The sequence below is a fragment of the Phaseolus vulgaris genome, chromosome 2 (assembly GCF_051622355.1).
Source record: "Phaseolus vulgaris cultivar YP4 chromosome 2, ASM5162235v1, whole genome shotgun sequence".
In the NCBI taxonomy this organism is placed as follows: domain Eukaryota; kingdom Viridiplantae; phylum Streptophyta; class Magnoliopsida; order Fabales; family Fabaceae; genus Phaseolus; species Phaseolus vulgaris.
In genome coordinates this window covers 49,259,908-49,278,747 of record NC_143499.1, presented here as the reverse complement: position 1 = coordinate 49,278,747, position 18,840 = coordinate 49,259,908, and the positions used below count along the sequence as shown (strand labels likewise).

General features: G+C 31.1%; 1 protein-coding gene and 1 pseudogene across 2 annotated transcripts; one reads left to right on the top strand and one right to left on the bottom strand.

Annotated features, from left to right (window-relative positions):
- Window positions 1-1,632: 1,632 nt before the first annotated feature.
- LOC137829028 (uncharacterized) lies at window positions 1,633-3,642 on the bottom strand (annotated as a pseudogene).
- Window positions 3,643-10,001: 6,359 nt separating this feature from the next.
- On the top strand, window positions 10,002-16,684 carry LOC137812967 (MAC/Perforin domain-containing protein). Of its 2 annotated transcripts, none has more exons than XM_068615229.2 (8): window positions 10,002-10,450; window positions 10,544-10,785; window positions 12,844-13,036; window positions 13,197-13,271; window positions 13,410-13,593; window positions 14,993-15,162; window positions 15,243-15,307; window positions 15,812-16,684. In XM_068615229.2, exons 1-8 carry the CDS (start codon window positions 10,214-10,216, stop codon window positions 16,413-16,415), a joined length of 1,770 nt encoding a protein of 589 aa, XP_068471330.2. In that variant the 5' UTR covers window positions 10,002-10,213; the 3' UTR covers window positions 16,416-16,684. The 2 variants fall into 2 exon arrangements, with proteins under 2 accessions (XP_068471330.2, XP_090155366.1); XM_090299240.1 differs by having other exon boundaries at window positions 10,196-10,450; window positions 12,844-13,014.
- Window positions 16,685-18,840: the final 2,156 nt, after the last annotated feature.

The window sequence follows — 18,840 nt, the reverse complement described above, 5'->3', positions numbered from 1 at the left end:
CGAAACTAGTGATATGACTTGTCCGACACATACCGATACACTTACTTTCTTTAATTGTTAATATTTAGAAAAAATTTACTCAATTTTTTTTATTTACTTACTCTAATTCTTACTAAGTACCATAATATTAATATTAATGTGGACTATGTTTATTAAATAAATATTGTTAAGTTAATATAATCAATTGATTTTTATTTATCTATCATTTACTTTCTCACATTAATTCTCTTTCCATAATATTTGTCTTTCTTCCTCCCTTTGCTTCTAATCTTTAGAAAACAGAGAATAATTTTCAATCTCTTCTTCCTACCGTGAAAACCATCCAAAGAGAGAGAAATTGAATTTTGAACTAAAAATGAAGCCCAATTTGAGAGGCGATAATGACCAACAACACAAAACTTATCATAAGCAACAACAAAAACACCTAAAAGACAAGTCAACCAAATTATATAAGAAAACCTACTAAGCTTCTTTGTGATCTCATTTTTGGATTTTGGTTTCCAAAGAAGAATTGTGAGAAGAGCTTGATAAATCTCAACAAGAGTAGTGACGAAGAGCATGAAAATGGTAAAGGGAAGGAGGGTGTGAAGTGTACCGGTAAGGGCGAGACCGACCCATTGTCTCCCTGACCGAGATCAGGGAACCTTGACCGAGACACAAGAGACTTGGTCGAGATGACGAGGCTGACGGCCTACCCGATCGAGACTATGGAAGCCTGGCCGAGACCTCAGAGGCTTGATCGAGAAGACCAAGAAAATGGAATCCTGGCCGACGGCCGACCCATATTACCGCTAATACTCGAACCAATGTTAGTTAGGCTAATACGTCATCAAGAATTAGGTAATACAATCTTAAGCAGTATCCACTCCGATAAACGAGTCCAACAAGGTAGACCCACTAGAATAATATAAATATGACGCATCCCAAGGAGAAAGGTACATCATTTATTACTGTTCACTTACCAGGACGCTATCACCCGCCTTACTGACTTGAGCGTCGGAGTGCCTTCGCAGGTACTCCCACCATCCGGTGTTCACCCGAGACTGCCGCAAAAATGGCCAATTGCAGTAAAAGAGCAATAAAAGAGAGAGCCAAAAACAAGAACCGTGAATACAGAGAAGTTCAGAGAAAGAGTGAAGAGAAGCTTTGAGAGAGAGAAAGAAGGTTTCATTAATTGATTAATGAAAAGTGTACAGTACCAGTGTTATTCAGAAAGTAAAACAATATAGGCACACGTAAGAGCCCAAAGACCCACAAAGGCCTAAAAACAGAAAACAGAAAAAAATGTAATGGTTGTTGTAACAGAAAAATACTCTAAAACAAATACAATAACAGGAAGATATTTTAACATCCCCCCTCAAGCTGGGAATAGATATTCTTCATTCCCAGCTTGGAATATAAGGTCTTGAACATCTTAGGTGGTAGAGGTTTCGTGAAAAAATCTGCAGTTTGCATGGAGGAGGAGACAGGAAGCAACTTTATCAGTCTTTGATTGAGTTTTTCTCGAACTACATGGCAGTCAATCTCTATATGCTTTGTTCGTTCGTGGAAAACTTGGTTGTGACCAATCTGGATTGCTGACTGACTATCACAGTATAAAAGAGCAGGTTGAATGAAGGGAATTCGAAGATCTTATAAAAGGTAGACCAGCCATTGAATTTCGCATGTGGTAGCAGCTAATGCTCTGTATTCTACTTCAGAGGAGCTTCTTGAAATCGTTTGCTGTTTCTTTGATTTCCAGGAGATCAAAGTCTCACCCAAATATACACAGAAGCCCGTGATGGATTTTCTGGTCTCGGGGCAAGTGGCCCAATCTGAATCGCTGTACGCTTTGATCTGCACAGGAGTATTGTTATGGAGAAAGATACCAGCACCAGGTGAGGCCTTTAAATATTTGAGAACATGAAAAGCTGCCTGAGAATGAATGTTGGTAGGTGCAGATACAAAATGACTGAGGTGGTTGACAGCATAGGCAATATCTGGGCGTGTATTGGTAAGGTAAATGAGGCGTCCTACCAGTCTTCTATAGGATGTAGCTTCTTCTTCATTGAGTCTTTTTCCTTTATCAGCAGTGAGGCGAAGAGTATGTGCCATGGGTGTGAGAGAAGGAGCACAAGCAAGCATACCAGTTTCTGTAAGGAGATCTAATGTGTATTTTCGTTGACTAAGGTGGATACCAGTGCTGTTCCTTGCAATTTCGAGGCCTAGAAAGTATGTAAGATCCCCTAAATTCTTGATGCAGAAATGCTGATTGAAAGAAAAAGCTGGAACATATAGAACATTTGTGAGGCTAATTTTGTAATTGAGATTAACAGTTCCTGAATAATTGGAAGTAACATAGTGGCCATTGGATAATTTTATGAGAATCGGATTGATACGATGATAGGAGGAAAAATCAGATAAAGTAAAACAAACATGATCTGTTGCTCCAGAATCTAAAATCCAAGTATATTTATTTAATGAAGGAATCTTTAAGGCATGTGTGTTACCTGCAGAGCTAGAGTCCCGGTCTTGTTGACTTGTATCAGCAGCAAAAGACCCAACCTAATTCACTTGAACTTGTCCAGCAGAGGTGTTTGCTTGTTTGAGAAGGTTGGTTAAGATTTGATATTGCTGATGAGTAAAATGAGTATCACCATTCTCATTGTTGTTGGAATCATACTCCTCTTGGGTGGCAATGTTGTTGACAGAATAATTCTTACCATTTTGGAATTTGTAACCGGGTGGGTAACCATGCTTCTTATAGCATGTATCAACAGTGTGGCCAGTTCTGTTGCAGTGTGTTCAGACCTTTCTATTACTATTGTGACTGACCTTTTTCTCATTCTGATTGGGAAAACCATGTTTCTTAAAACACACACTATCATTGTGACCATTCTTACCACAAAAGGAGCAAACAACATAAGACTGTACATTATTTTTGTTAACCATGGGTTGAACATTCTTTATATTAGCAATCAAAGCATGACTACTCAATTGTTGCTCTTGTTGAGCTACTAAAGAAAAGATTTTTGATATAGGTGGGACGGGTTCCATTAAAAGGACATGGGATTTTACGTTGCTATACTGATCATTTAGACCTCTCAAAAACTGCATGGCTTGGTCTTCTCTTTTTCGTTGAGAAACAATAGAGGAAATATTGCAAGTACAGTTCTTGCAGATGCAAACAGATTCGGGTCTGAAATTCTCCAACTCATCCCAAATCACCCTTAATTTTGTAAAATAGTCGGTTATTGAGAGCTCACCTTGGTTTAAGGAGGATGCCTCCATTTGGAGGTCAGAAATGCGTGAGAGGTCACCTTGAGAATATCTTGTCTTGAGATCGTTCCAAATTTCTACAACTTTGTCCATCCAGACGATGCTTTGACGAATGGGGACGGAAACAGAGTGGACCAGCCACGAGACCACCATGTTGTTGCACCGATTCCATGCCGAAAAGGTGGAATTTATCTTTGCTGGTTGTGTAGCGGTTCCATCGACGAACTCGAGTTTATCCTTAGCGCTTAAGGCCGTGAGCATCGACCGACTCCATGGATGATAATTGCTAGGGTCCAACACCGGGGAGACAAGAGGAGTCGCTGGATTCTCGCTTGGACGAAGATACAGATAACTTGGGGCTGATTTCTCCTCTTCCTTCTTCATCCTGAGAGGTAAATCTGTTCAAAGGAAACCAAATCAAGGATTAAGATTAGAAGAAAAGAAAAAAAACAGAACAAGAAAAGAAACAAGAAATCAAAGAAAATATAGGAAGGGCGGAAGAGTGAAAGAGACGGGAAAGAAAGATCGGTGAGACAGGATCAATGAAGAATCAGAGATGAGACGCAGCAGAGCTCTTCCAAGAAGAGCTCTGATACCATCACAAAAATGGCCAATTGCAGTAAAAGAGCAATAAAAGAGAGAGCCAAAAACAAGAACCGTGAATACAGAGAAGTTCAGAGAAAGAGTGAAGAGAAGCTTTGAGAGAGAGAAAGAAGGTTTCATTAATTGATTAATGAAAAGTGTACAGTACCAGTGTTATTCAGAAAGTAAAACAATATAGGCACACGTAAGAGCCCAAAGACCCACAAAGGCCCAAAAACAAAAAACAAAAAAAAATGTAATGGTTGCTGTAACAGAAAAATACTCTAAAACAAATACAATAACAGGAAGATATTTTAACAAGAAGCACGAAGAAGAGATGAACTCTAGTTCATCACCCAGCAACCTGCCCGACCGAAGGAAGAAAGCGAAGACTTCAATAGTTCTTTAGGTCTCATCTCCCTATTAGGAACATAAAGGATTTAGAACAAGCTTTATTATCATATAAATATAAATAGAAGACTTATGTGCCTTTAGAATTTGGTTATGTTGTATTGAGATTCTATTCTTATGAAGATTTTTCAAGTGATGAATTAATAATGCATATATCTTTTAAATCCTTTAAGGATGTCATATTCTTTTGTCCTTTTCACCTTATTTATTTGATTTTCTTTTTATTTTTTTTTCTTTATGTTCTTCCTTCCATGGTTGAGACGTGTATAATGTATTAGGTGATTGCATGCTTTCAAAATCTTCCTAAATAGTTCATAGATCATTCACACCTCGGAGAACTTACCATTGAACTTGACTAATTTTTTACCCAATAAATATAAAAATGGATTAGTATAAATGAAAGAAGAATTATTATTATTTTACTTTTCTCATAGTTTTCACACGAGAATTATAATACTATATAATAGAAGAAAAAAATATAAATAACAAAAAAACAATGATGGTAGAGAATCCACGTCGACTAAAGATAATGACATCTTATAAATATAAGTAGGTGTAAATCTTACTTTATAAGTTTGTTTATAAGATTGAATTATACTTAAAATACATTTTTTAACATGGTATCAGAGTCATCTTAAATTCTGTAATAGTGAAAGTTGGTTGGGCTTATCAGGCCATTCGCTGTTGGACAGCTATCGAATCTTAAAAAAAAATATATAGTCTCACGTACGAGTTGACCGTCTCTGTATGAAAAGAGTATGTTGAAGATCTTACATCGACTATAAATTATGATATACTATGAAATATAATTGGATGCAAACTTCAATTTTATATGGTTGAGTTAGACTTAAAATTCAAATGAAATTAAAATTGTTATACAAATTTGTGGGTTCACATTAGTAGTTTACGTAGGTAATTGTGGGACGCTGTAATAGGTCAACCAGAAGTCAAGCTTGGTACTTTTTGGACATAGTTTGAACACCACTACTTTATGTCTATCATTTCCCAAGCTTAATAAACGTAAGAGCCACGTCTGAAAAAAAAAATATTCATTATATCTTTTCATTCATTTATATTTCTTTTTAGTATTATTGATAATTTCTAAACGCTCACTTACAATTCTTCTTTTTGTTATAAGTAAATTTATTTATTTTTCTCAAACAAGTTCTTTCATCTTATACGTTGAATATGTAGTTGTAACATTGTTTTGTTAAATATGGTTAAAACACTATCAACGATTTTTTTTTTTTTTTTGTCTATTGATTCTTTAGTGTACTAAACTATGTCTTAAAGTAATATCTCTAAGAGAGATAAATAAAGTTTGATAATTTAAAAATAACCTTTTCTAATGAAAAAATGAAAGATTTTATTTCCGTCACAAATAAAAATAGGTAAAAATGAAAAAGTAGAATGAAAGTATGACATTTCTTTTCAGAAACTGAAAAAAATAAAATAAAAAATATAAACCTTCATTTTCAATTTATTTGTAGCTCTTTTATTTGTCTCTACCAATAAGTGAATGAAGAGGGAATGAAAAATTGTTCCATTATTTTCTCTAATCAATTTTCTTTAATTTGAGTAGAAAAACAAATTATTGAAGATGTTATTTGATTGTCTTTTTCTCTCTTGTCGATCATTTTAATTTTTTTATATCTAAGAATTAAATATATACGGATGAATTTTAGTTAGACATGAGTACTATAATTTTCTTACTATTTAGTCTTCTGTTCACATACACTTTATAAAGACTTTATGACTTTTTCCATTGATACTATATATCTTCTTTTTTTATTATGTTATAGTGAATTTGTTAAACATAAATTTCATATACACTTCAATTATATTTTTTTACTGTTCTTCTTTTTTTATTATGTTATAGTGAATTTGTTAAACATAAATTTCACATACACTTCAATTATATTTTTTTTATTGTTTATTGTCCCGAGGTTAAAACAAAATTATTATTTTTTTCCCCACTTGGTCGGTTTGCTTCTACTTTTTATCTTCTCGAAATAACTTTACAACCTTTCCCTCGTTCATCTCCTCCTTGTCTTTGTAAGTTACGCTCGGATCGTACCTACAAAAGACACTCTGACGTTTAAGTGAGATTTTTGTATTAGGTGCTAAGTGTAATTAATGCATAATAATGACGTATCTTTTTTTCGAGATACGCAACTATTCATATGATTATTATGGGTCATTTGTTATTGAGTCGAACTAGGATTTTGAATCATAGTTAATAGTATATTACCTAAAGCTTAATCGTAGTTTAGTTTTGTTAATATTCTATTAGACTTAATGATTTTGGTCATGTTGGTCAGCACTAGTCGAATACTGGGTGGGATCTCTATCAATCGTCCGACCCTATGTTTAGTTTTCCATAAATATTTTATTTCATTTACTTTTGTAGTTATGATTTGTTACAATTAATATTTTTTGTTTTCCTTAAATTTGTTAAATTTTTAAAATTATTTATTTCCAATGTAAAAAAAGTACTTTCAGAAAGTTTGGATATCTGTTGTTACTTAATTTATTTTTTGATAATATATATATATATATATATTTGTGTGTGTTAGACTTTATTAATTACTAATTATTTTTCTTATCATGTTTTTACTTAATTAGTGAGGATGATAACGTATGAAAAAATTATGTAATATTGTTACTTCTCTGCGTTTTAATCTCACCTAATATCTACTGAGGAGGTTTTAGGGAGACATGTTCTATAAATAATGGAAGGTGAAAGAAAAAGTTATGAATATTTAATTATTAGTTATTAACATTTAATTCCTTTTAATAATATTAAATAATTTATAACTGTTGAGGTGCAATTTGTTACCTACTCCTACATTATCCTTTTTTGAAATAATACATTCAATTATTGTTCTGTCCACCTTTTTTTGTCCTTTCTAATTTGTCTATAATAACCTTAAACTGCATAAAAAAAAGTACATGTTAAAATTATTAATATGAAAAATACAATATTCCATTTCTATAAGTAATTCTTGAAATGAATTAGTTTTAACAAAATTCTCAATAAATATTAATTTATTTTAGAGGTTAACTCTGATAATTTTTTAGAAAAAAAATCTGAATAATTTGATAATTTTACATATGTAAATAAAACATGTACGTAATTAATATATGATCATGATACACTACTTATTAGCATTTTTCTCAGAGTTAGTAATTACAGATTTTTTGTGAGTTAATAGAGATAATCAAAGAATTATTTTGGCATGAGCTTTTATTCTTTTAGAACCAAATAGATATCATTATTATGTAACGTATGAATTACGCATTAAGTGATATTTTTTTTTTATATCATATAATTTTTTCCATTGATATGATTCATTTTAGTAGAAAAATCTGAATCTCAAAACCTTAGCATTGCTTGCAAGATTAGTCAATGTTAAGTTTTAATAGGGTATCACGTTAGTATTGAAAAAATAAATTCAAATAAATGTGAACATTGAAATTAATTTGTTACTTGTTTAAACCACACACACGTAAATTAGAAATAAATTTAATTCATAATATATAAATAAATATAATGTATTTTTTAATATGTTGTTGGAGTAATTTAAAAAATTCATCTAATGAAATCAATTCATAATATAAATAGATACAATCGTTTCTTAATATATTGTTAGAGTAATTTAAAAAATTCATCTAATAAACTCAATTTATAATATATAAATAGATACAATTCATTTCTTAATATATCTCTTTTTTTTTCTTTTTTTATTATCAGCACATTTCTTAATATATCTATCACATTTCATATACTATCCTATTCCACTACATATAAATATATAATTACACACAAAATAAAAGATCTTACATCAACAAAAATAATTTTAACCATATATATTAAATGATAAATATATTATATAATTCATATTTATCATTTAATAATTAAAAATCTAAAATACTATATAATATCATATTTCACAATAACTCATAATCTTTTAAACTTCCTAACAAAAATGAAACACAGTGTAATCTAGAATCTATCATAAAAGCGAAAATTGAATCCCATAATTAGACCATAAGAAGCATTTCTGTACGCACACATGGTTTGTGACAATGAAAAGTTGCCTCAGAAATCAGGTAGCAATATTAATGGTTACATGCTGCAAACCACACATAAAACACCACAATCTTAAAGTCACCAATTTGGCAATCAACTTGAAAAAATCGGTTTCCAATGACAACGAAATTTAACAATCGACATCACTAAATTAACTTTCATTAACAATTTAACCATAGATCATCACGAGTTATGTGTATGAAGAAATAAAATAAGTTCGATCAGAACTTCAACATAAAAAAAAAATGAAAAATTATTTTCAAGAGACTAGTTTTAACTTAAGGTTATTGTAGGGTTATAGGTGAAGTCCCTAACCAGAATATATAGATTAGTTGTTGATCTAAATGATTAGATTTATTGTAGATTTAAACATAATCTTGTTGGTTTCTGTTTGAGACTACTAGTGAGATTGCGGTGTCATGGATCGAACCGATATTATCACAAACAGATCGAATATCTATTTATGTAATTAAAGACATTAATATCATATCAAATGTAAATCAAGAACATTAATGCATATCAATAGAGAATCAAAGATCTCGTAAAATTAACCTTAGATAGAGGAGTAATATTTAATATTAAGAAAAGATAAAAATAATGTCGGATAAAATGAAACCGAGAAATTATTTTAACATATAAAAGAGAACCTATAATAAGAATTAACCGATGATAATTTAGTTAGAAATCTATAGTAAACATAATGTTCTAAGCTAAGATAGTATTTTTTTTGTTAGAAGAGTCATCTTTCTTACCTAAATAAAATTTTCCATTGAAAAGTAATTATAAACCTAATGGGAAATTTACTCTTTAATTCTTGAATAAGCTTATGTAATGGTGACATAAGGAAGATCTTGTTTGTTTTGGCTGGTAACAAGCCAACAAGACAAAAACTGAAGTTGACACAGAAGACAAAATCCGAAACCTTCCAAAACATGACCTTGTTGTGTGAATGGTATTCGATCTGTTCCATGTTTACGATCCAACATCACAGAAGCACTTGAAACAGAAGAACCAAGACCGTGTCGTGATTCAGAGGCTGAAGTAATGATAGTCAAACATAAAACTCAGAATAATTTATGACTTCAATGATATGAACACGAGATAACTAACCATTTCATAATCAGTCTTCAAGCTCTTTTTTTTTTATTTGTTAATGCACAGTGTTCTATATAAAATTAATTAATCAATACTAATATTGTGATACTATCTATAAAATAAAATTATTTATTTATTTTTCACTAATGTTTTTATCTATTTAAAAAAATCATAATAAAATACGACATTACTCTTATTAAATAATTTAATGTAACGATACCAAATTATGTGTTCTTACAAGGTCGAGTTTTTGTCTTCTGTTTTCGATCTTCATGGTCTTCAGGTGCGGTAGTTTGATTAATTCTTCCTTTTTGCGGAATAATTGAGGGAACCAACAACGACACTTCGACAATCAAGTTAGTTAGAATACATTATGCATGTAAGTCAAAAGAGAAAAATTATCTCAGACGCATACTTCCTCGAATATTTATACCTTTTAGATGAGGCTCAATAATCATAGATTATTGTACCTTAATAACGTTTTACAGATACAATGACTTAATTATGATTAATTGAGATTTTACGAACTCTATCTAAATTAGATGAGTCCTTCGATCTTCTCAAGCATTCAACCATATCCGATATTAGATTATGTTTAATATTTTTTAAGAATAACAATTAGTGAAATTCATAAGAATCATTATTCCTGTGGAAAAAGAAAATCTGTTCCTAAATTAACCTTTTTTTTAATTTCCATTCCACCCCTTGGTGGAGAAAAGTTGGTATATATATAGTGAGCAACACTTTCATTTCATTGGTAAAAAACACCGAAAAATGGGCGAAGACATTGTTGAGAGGGCGCTGAACAGTTTAGGAAAAGGTTTCGACTTGACTTTTGATTTCAGACTCAAGTTCTGCAAAGGAGAAGAACGTTTGGTTCTTCTCAACGACACCGAGAAACGAGAGCTCACGGTGCCAGGTTTCGGACCCATCAGCGATGTCTCCGGCGACATCAAATGCGACAAGGGCGATTGCACCCGCTACCAATCCGATATCCTCACCTTCAATCAAGTAAGACATTCATTTCATCAAACACTTTGTGCTCAATTGGCGAAAAACAAAATTGAAAATGAAAATGTCGAAATTTGGCTTCTGGGTTTGTAGATGTCAGAGTTCTTCAACCAGAAGAATTCGATCCCTGGGAGAATCCCATCTGGGTACTTCAACACCGTGTTTGGGTTTGATGAATGTTCCTGGGCAACCGATGCTGCTAACACCAAGTGTTTGGGTATTGATGCTTTTTTCATCAAACTCTTCAGTGTTCATATTGATCGCTACCCTCTTCTTCTCTCTCATGAAGTCCTTCAAGCTGTTCCTTCTTCCTGGGACCCCCCTGCACTTGCAAGGTAATGATAATTTCTTCTCAAAAAATCATTATGCAAATAAATTCTCCACAATGATCAAAAGTAATCTGCTAAACTATGAACTGGCCTCTGGTTTATGTGGACATCACACACCATTACTATTCTTTGTTTTTACATCATATATCTCTGTAAAAAGCATCAATAAATTATAAATTATGATTGAGATTTCCAAAGTACGATAAAAAAATGAAGAAATTCAATATACATAACTCAAATTCATAATATACACCAGTTTATATATAGTTTGATGACAGTTTCAAAATTCTACAAGACATAACTCAAATACAGTATTATACCGAAGTTATTCTTCAGTCAAATACTGCATAAGTATTACTGAAATAAAACTTTAATTTTGATTAACATATAATATTATAGGGTGTTCATTGCTCTATCTAATTTTATTTAATAAGAGTTTTATTATATATTTTTCAATCATTTAACTGAATTTACTGTAAACTTAATTTGTGTTAAATAATTAAATAAATTATTTTTTCTGGCGAGGTTGATGACTTTCTAATGGAAAAATTATTTTATACTCGAGTTTCTAAACTCCTATTTTAATATCATTTTTTTTCTGGAGAAAACGAAAACTGGGTACAAAAGCCATATTTTAGGTTATCTTTTCAAAACCACTAATTTTTTAACAGGAAAAATACAAAACCACTAATTTATTATTATAATTTTACACTTCCATGGCAGACATATACTTATCTTGCTGGCCCTGTAAGTTATCTAAGTTGAAATGGTCCCTCCATTTTTTCTATTTTTCATTGCTTAATTCTAATGGTCAACTGCATCATCATTGCTTAGTTTCTGCATCTGTATATCAACCCATCATTCAAAACTGGTTTATAATTTCAACTATGTAAAAAATTGTGTCATTATTTCACTAAACTTCGAAGTTTTCACTAATTTTCCGATGATCGAAACTGTGGAATTGTTAACTCTACACAACATTGAAAATTGGACTTGAATAGTTACTTGTCAAGAGCGTCTAGAGAAAAATAATTTAAAGTATTCACTAGGTTGGAATTGTTTTCTCTTATACGTTAGAAATTTCATTATCGTCTACTAATAATTTATATTTAGTCAAAATTGAATTGAATTTCTTGGCTGCTAGCTGGAAAGTAAAAGGAAAATTACAAAACATTGTCTTTCAATTTCCTTTTCCACTTTTGTTGCTGATCAAGTATCTCTTGCATCCATAAACATTTCAAAACAGTGTCATAAAATTTCTATAATGCTTTTTTCAGATAATTAAAACTAGTTCTTTTTTTTATTATATGTAAAAACTAGAAGCTTAGAATATTAGAAGCAATTATAATTTTAAATAATTTCAAGTATTGACTAAATTAGAATATATATAATTTTCATAACGATTACATTTTATCCTCATCACAATCTCTTCTATTGTTAACAAAGCATAATCATATATTGTTATTTCCTCTACATATCAGTGGATCAGTATTCATTACAAGTCAATCGTTTACCCTATATTTAAAAGATGATTATGATAACGACATAACAATGATTTTTTCGATATTTTCTAATGGAAACGTAAGATCGAGGATAACGATGATTCATCACGGATGTTTGATGATTGTCATCCACTTTTTTTTTTTCATTTATCTCTTTATTTCCTCAAAGCTGTAGGATAAAACTATATATATTAACAGTTAGAATTTAAAAGGTTTCTATTTTCGTTTAGAAAAAATATGCCAAAAAATTCAGCAGTTGCCTCGAAAATTGTAGCAAATTTCCAGGCTGAAAAAATTGATTGAAGTTTCAAATATCTTGTTTGAGTTGAAAACGCTATTAACCAAACTGTTGACTAACATTTTGTTATGCATACCTGCTAAACTGGCCTACTTTAGAAGAGCTTTGTTTGAAAACTCTTCTCCTCAAAGTGTTTTTTTTAGCTGTTTCATTCCCACCTGGGAAATTGTACGTAGCTGAATAAAATTAATGAATTCACATTTGAATGATTTTACAAACACAGCTTAGCCATTTGAAAAAATTGGGATTCAAATTTTTTGACAGATTCATTGAGAATTTCGGCACACACATCCTTGTGGGGCTTAGCATTGGTGGCCAAGATTTAGTGTTGGTGAAGCAAGACGTGTCTTCCAGCTTGGAGCCATCAGAGCTGAAGGGCCACTTGGATGAACTTGGAAATCAATTATTCACCGGGACATGCAGTTTCCTTCCAAGGTCCAAAGACCAAAAATACAAGGTTTCCTTCGTTTATATAATAATTAATAAAGACATATATCGGTCGGTATCGTGAGTTTCAGATTTGATGACCGACCGTAAAAAAACACTCAGTTTACACAGGTGCAAGACATAAACACGCCACCATAATTTGATTACAATGTATTTTGCTGAAAACACAGGTACCACAGGCTTTTGATGTCTTTGGTCCGCAAATTGTTGCCTTAAATAGCTCTACATCAGTTTGTGCAAAAGATGTAGGTTCTACTTGCCCCAATCTTCATCAATATATTAATATTCAATGTTTTAATATTGAAAATTTTGTTAAATGAAAGACCCTGAGAAAAAAAATGCTACTTGTTCAGAAATAATATTGTAGATAATGGAACATGTAGGGAATTAGTGTGATATGTGCAAAGAGGGGTGGGGATACCCAACTGAGGGACCACAGTGAATGGCTTCAGACAGTTCTAAAGAAACCAGATGCTGTTGATTTTAGCTTCATTCCCATCACTTCTCTTCTTAAAGGTGTTCCAGGCAAAGGCTTTCTATCCCATGCCATCAACCTCTACCTTCGATGTAAGTTTTCTTTTATCTCTCAAAATTAAGATTTTTTCATGAAACAAAGTAGTACATACACAAGGAACCCTTTCAAAAAATAACTTAAAACTTTTTGAGAAAAAAAAATGGTTTAAAACTAAGGTAAATGACATATTTGGTCCATAAACATGTGAGACATAATCAATTTAGTTCTTAAAAGAATAAATTGTGTAAGAAGTCTTGTAATTGCATTCTATTGTTTAGTTTGATGAAACTATTTTATTATTAAAATATAATTTTAAGACTATTATCATAAAACAATGATATTAAAGATTCTTTTGAATTATTTACATATTAAATAAGATTTTTTTGACTCTTTTTAAAAGTTAAATTGGTGATACTCTGTTGAAGGATGGCATTGATTGTTTACCCTTAAAACTGAACCAAACATCCGTATAATAATATATTGTACTCCACTTAAATTCCAAACCAATAAAACACATACATGTAAAATATTTTGTAAATACCTGAGTTGTCAAATATTTTGAATTTGAACATCAAAGTCCATCTCTCTCAGACACAACAAACCAACAGCAACATTGTATGGAAATTTTCTCTAGGGAATTCCGTATTAATGACATGACTTTATTTTTTAACCAAAATTTTGTCGGGGTGTTGAAAACTCCGTCATTTGAAATTGTGTTTCCGGAGATAGTATTAGTTTAAACTAGTTGATCACAAAAGTCAATACATAAATAATTAATTAATATTTTTTTTTGTATTCAGATACTTTACTTCAGTTATTAATTGATTAAAGAAGGGTGCTGATTTATTAACATTCTCATCAATAAAAACATATCCTTCCCATTTTAATAAATTAAATTTTTATTTTATAATTTAAAATATTATTATATTATTATAAACAGGATCAAATATATGTTATTTACTGTTCATTGGTGTCAACAAAACTTTTCTCATTAAAGAATGAGACCCAATGATTAAAATATTTAGCAAATGTGATTGGTAAGATTTGGGTTGCCTTATCTTTTTTCTCAAAATGCCATCATATCACATGTAATTCGCAACACGTAGAAAAAGTTGTAGATAAATTAAATTGTTCTTTTCTGCGGCTTGACCAGGTATATGAACTCAATCAAATCTACCAGATACAATAAATTAATCTTAGGGAAAGCTTATTTGACTCGAGAATTGGGACAGCAGTTTTTGATTTGAACAATTTTAGGCAAATGAGAACGAAATAAGTTCATAGAAAATGCAGATAAGCCTACAATGTCAGATTTGCCATACTTTATTGACTTGTTCCAAATCCACAAGATTTGAGGTCCCATTCACAATGTTTAACCATTTACTCTTCACCAGGGTGTCACTTTTTTGGTTGTTGAACTAATAAAACGAATTGAATTGATGTGAAATGCAGATAAGCCTCCCATGTCAGATTTACCCTACTTTCTTGACTATCAATCACACAAGCTTTGGGCTCCCATTCACAATGATCTTCCACTGTGTCCAGCCACAAACAGAACCACCTCCTCACCTTCTCTCAGTTTCAACTTGATGGGTCCCAAGCTCTATGTAAACACATCAAAGGTACATTCAAATTATTCCCTATATCAAGACTTAAACTTTGTCTTCTACTTCTGTCTCAGTAAGTATCTTAATCATAGCAGGTAACAGCTGGTAAAAGGCCAATCACAGGGATCCGTTTGTTTCTTGAGGGCATGAAATGCAACAGGTTACTTTCACACTGCTACTATTTATTCTTTCCCTTACATTTCTAGCTCCAAGGCAATATATGAGACTGCAATTTTGTTCTTCTAAAGTCTAATTAGTTAGGTAAATGAAATCTCTCAATTTTTTCTTATTTACTGTCACACTTTCTCATCTAATTTAATCCAACATTTTAAATCAGTAATTTTTTCGGAATGTAAAAAATACCTTTTATTCTTTCTTGTTATCATAAAAACAATATCCTACACATGAGAAGTCAATATTTCAAATATTATCTTTTTTTGTAGTTGTTACGTTGTGTTTACTCACTATCATGACTTAAAACTTAGATATTTGATGAAATCAGACATAAGGGAATTTGATGCAATTAAGATTCAAATCTAGAAGTCATAAAATTGATACATGATAGACGAAAAGTACAATTAAGTCTTTAGTTCTGTCTAACCATCATTTTAGCTAAGAATGTTTGGTGAATGAGTGGTGCTCACAAGGATGTTTGGTGACACAGATTAGCCATACACGTGCAACATCTATTGAACACTCCAACAATGCTTAACGACAAAATAGAAGACACCCCATTATGGTCAGAAGAAATCAGTGATGAACGTTTCTTTGAAGCAATCAATGGGAAGAAATTCTCCCATGTATGCACAGCACCAGTAAAATACGACCCCAGTTGGAGCTCTGATAAAGATGTGGCCTTTATAGTCACAGGTGCCCAACTTCATGTGAAGAAACATGACTCAAGGAGTGTACTTCATCTGAGACTGATGTTCTCTAAGGTGTCTAATTTTGTAGTTGTGAAATCAAGTTGGACACAAGGCTCCTCTGGGTTATCACAGAGATCTGGCATTTTCTCAGTAATAAGCACATCAATTTCAGGTAAAGACCAGAAAAAACCAGTTGTAGTTTTGGATTCCAGTGTGTTTCCAACAGGACCTCCAGTGCCTGTGCAAACGCAAAAGCTGTTGAAATTTGTAGACACTTCACAGTTGTGTAAAGGGCCACAAGATAGTCCTGGCCATTGGTTGGTCACTGGGGCAAGGTTGGTGTTGGACAAGGGTAAGATATGCTTATGGGCTAAGTTCTCTTTGTTAAATACTGCTTCCTGACATATCAATGCACATGTCCAAAGTGAAAAATTAAAAAAGCAAGGAAAGTTTTTCAAATTTTGTATTTCTCTGTAAATGATCACAGCTATGGATATGTCCCTCTGTGTAGTCAAAACGTAGTTATAGGAACAATTATTTCTTTCGTTTGTAGTGTAAGTAAGTAGCTTTCCACAAAATAAAGGATTTACAGCACTGCATGTTTCTAAGAACATACTTTTCTACTATGAGATTCAGTCTCTAATTCATAATACAAAATTTACTTACTGCCACCTCATCTAGTTATATATATATATATATTATAGTATTGTAATATAATAAAAAAATATAAATACACGTATGTAGAAGCATATTCACTTCTATTAGTATGAATTTACTATAAATATCAAACAACACTCCAATTAAATCAAAAGCTAAAATCACTTCTTCATTCTCCAAACCTAACAGGCAAAATAGAATAAGAAGCGTTCTTACAAGGTCTAGAACTTCTTTTTCTCTGAATTTCTCCTCTTCATGGTCTCTTAGTTTGGGCTTGGGTTTAGATGTTGGTTATGGACTATCACTTGTCGAATCTGATTAACTTGAACTTTCAGTTTTTGAGTTCAGGGTCAGCTTTCGGGTGTAACTTTCAAGAAACTCGGATGATAAAATCAAAATCGATTTTGTTAAATTATAAGATAAAATTCATTCTATTTACCTCAAGTTGATCACATATTTATAGTACTCACTTATTTGAGATTGAACTTGATTGTGCTTTTATTAAATATACCTTACATATTTATGTCTATTGGACTTTGCTACAATATTCTATTATTTACTCGTTTAATTTTTTATCTTATTGTGAACCTTTTGGTCATTCGAACTGGACATAGACAAAAGCTTTCTCATTATGTCCTTAGTGTCTTTTAGTAATTCGCCTTTAATTTATGGAAGCCATGTTTTGGTGATAAGAAATGGATTTCATTACTTGTTTTCTTGATTGAAACTGGAATACTTTGATTGAAGTTTCAGTTTGTTTGTGCTTCTTCTTTCTTTCATACAGCTATTGTTTTCGATATTAATAAGATTGTCTTTTCATTCTTGAAAGAAGGTTTCTTGGTTGTGATAAATACAAATGTTACTTCTGCGAGCATAAAATATACAGATTGTACTATAAATTCTCAATGTTTCATTTGTTAAAATGTCCAAATTTCTAACATTTGACCTCTGTTTAATGGATCATGCAAGGACCAAATATTTACTCTGCATAATGTAATCCTTAAACCATACAGTTTTTTCTATTTGTTAAACTTTTACTTTTAAACATCACTTTTTTTATCTTCATTTTTGTTATAAATATTATTATTTTTCATACTTTTCATATAAGTATAATAAATACGAATTATCTCTCCCAACATTTTTTTAACCTGGAAAGAATTTTAAACTAAAAAATTTGACAAATAGTTTCTAAAGTTGTTTTCTTAAAACTCTAATAAATAACTTTAATTTAAAAATAACTTTTATATAAAAGATAAATTGCACTAAATATTCCAAATCAACAATTGTTCGAGTAACCCTTAAAAACATATAAATATTCCTCAAATATTTTCTTTATTGTTTACAAATACTATGTCTCTGTCTCTCTGAGACTAAACTGAAGATGTCCTTGAAGGCATTAACATGGCTAATTCTTCATGTACCTCCATACGTTTTTTTTTTTATTATTATTATCTCATAAGTTTTTTTATTTCAAAAATGTTTTTTTAATATTCTGGATTATATAATTCAGAAGTATTTTTTTAGATTCGTGATTATGTAACCAAAAATCTTTTTATGATTAACTTCCGAATTACATATTTTGAAAGTTTTTTCTATACATGAAACTAGCTTTCGGATTATGTAACTTGAAAACTTTTTTTCAGATGCACTATTAACTTTCAGATTACATGAAAGTTTTTTTTAGATATAAGATTAACTTCAGTATTATGTAATCTGGATACCGAATAACATATTTTATAGGTTTATCTCAAATCCAAAGAAAAACTTTTGAAATCTAAAGAACTCTTTCGAACCTCTCTTCTTTTTTGGACTTGTGCCTCTTGATATGTCTGAATAATCGAGAATTTGGGGAACTCAACCACCACCGATGATAAAGTTTTTTTCTTTATCAAGTGATTAGAGTTTTTTTTTACTGGAATCCAGTTTTAATTTAAATAAAAATATTATAAAAAAGTTATGGATTTTTTTTATATATATAAAAAATTAGTGAAAACTATTTTAAGTATCTGAACTTCCATGTGACAATGATACAAATAATCTACAGTTGCCAAAACCAATTTTAAATCATACAAGTATTCTACAGTTGCTAAAATCAACTTTTAGTGTAAGTGCAAAAAATATATTTATATATGTAACTCTTAAAAATATTATTTTTCTAATTTTCATACTT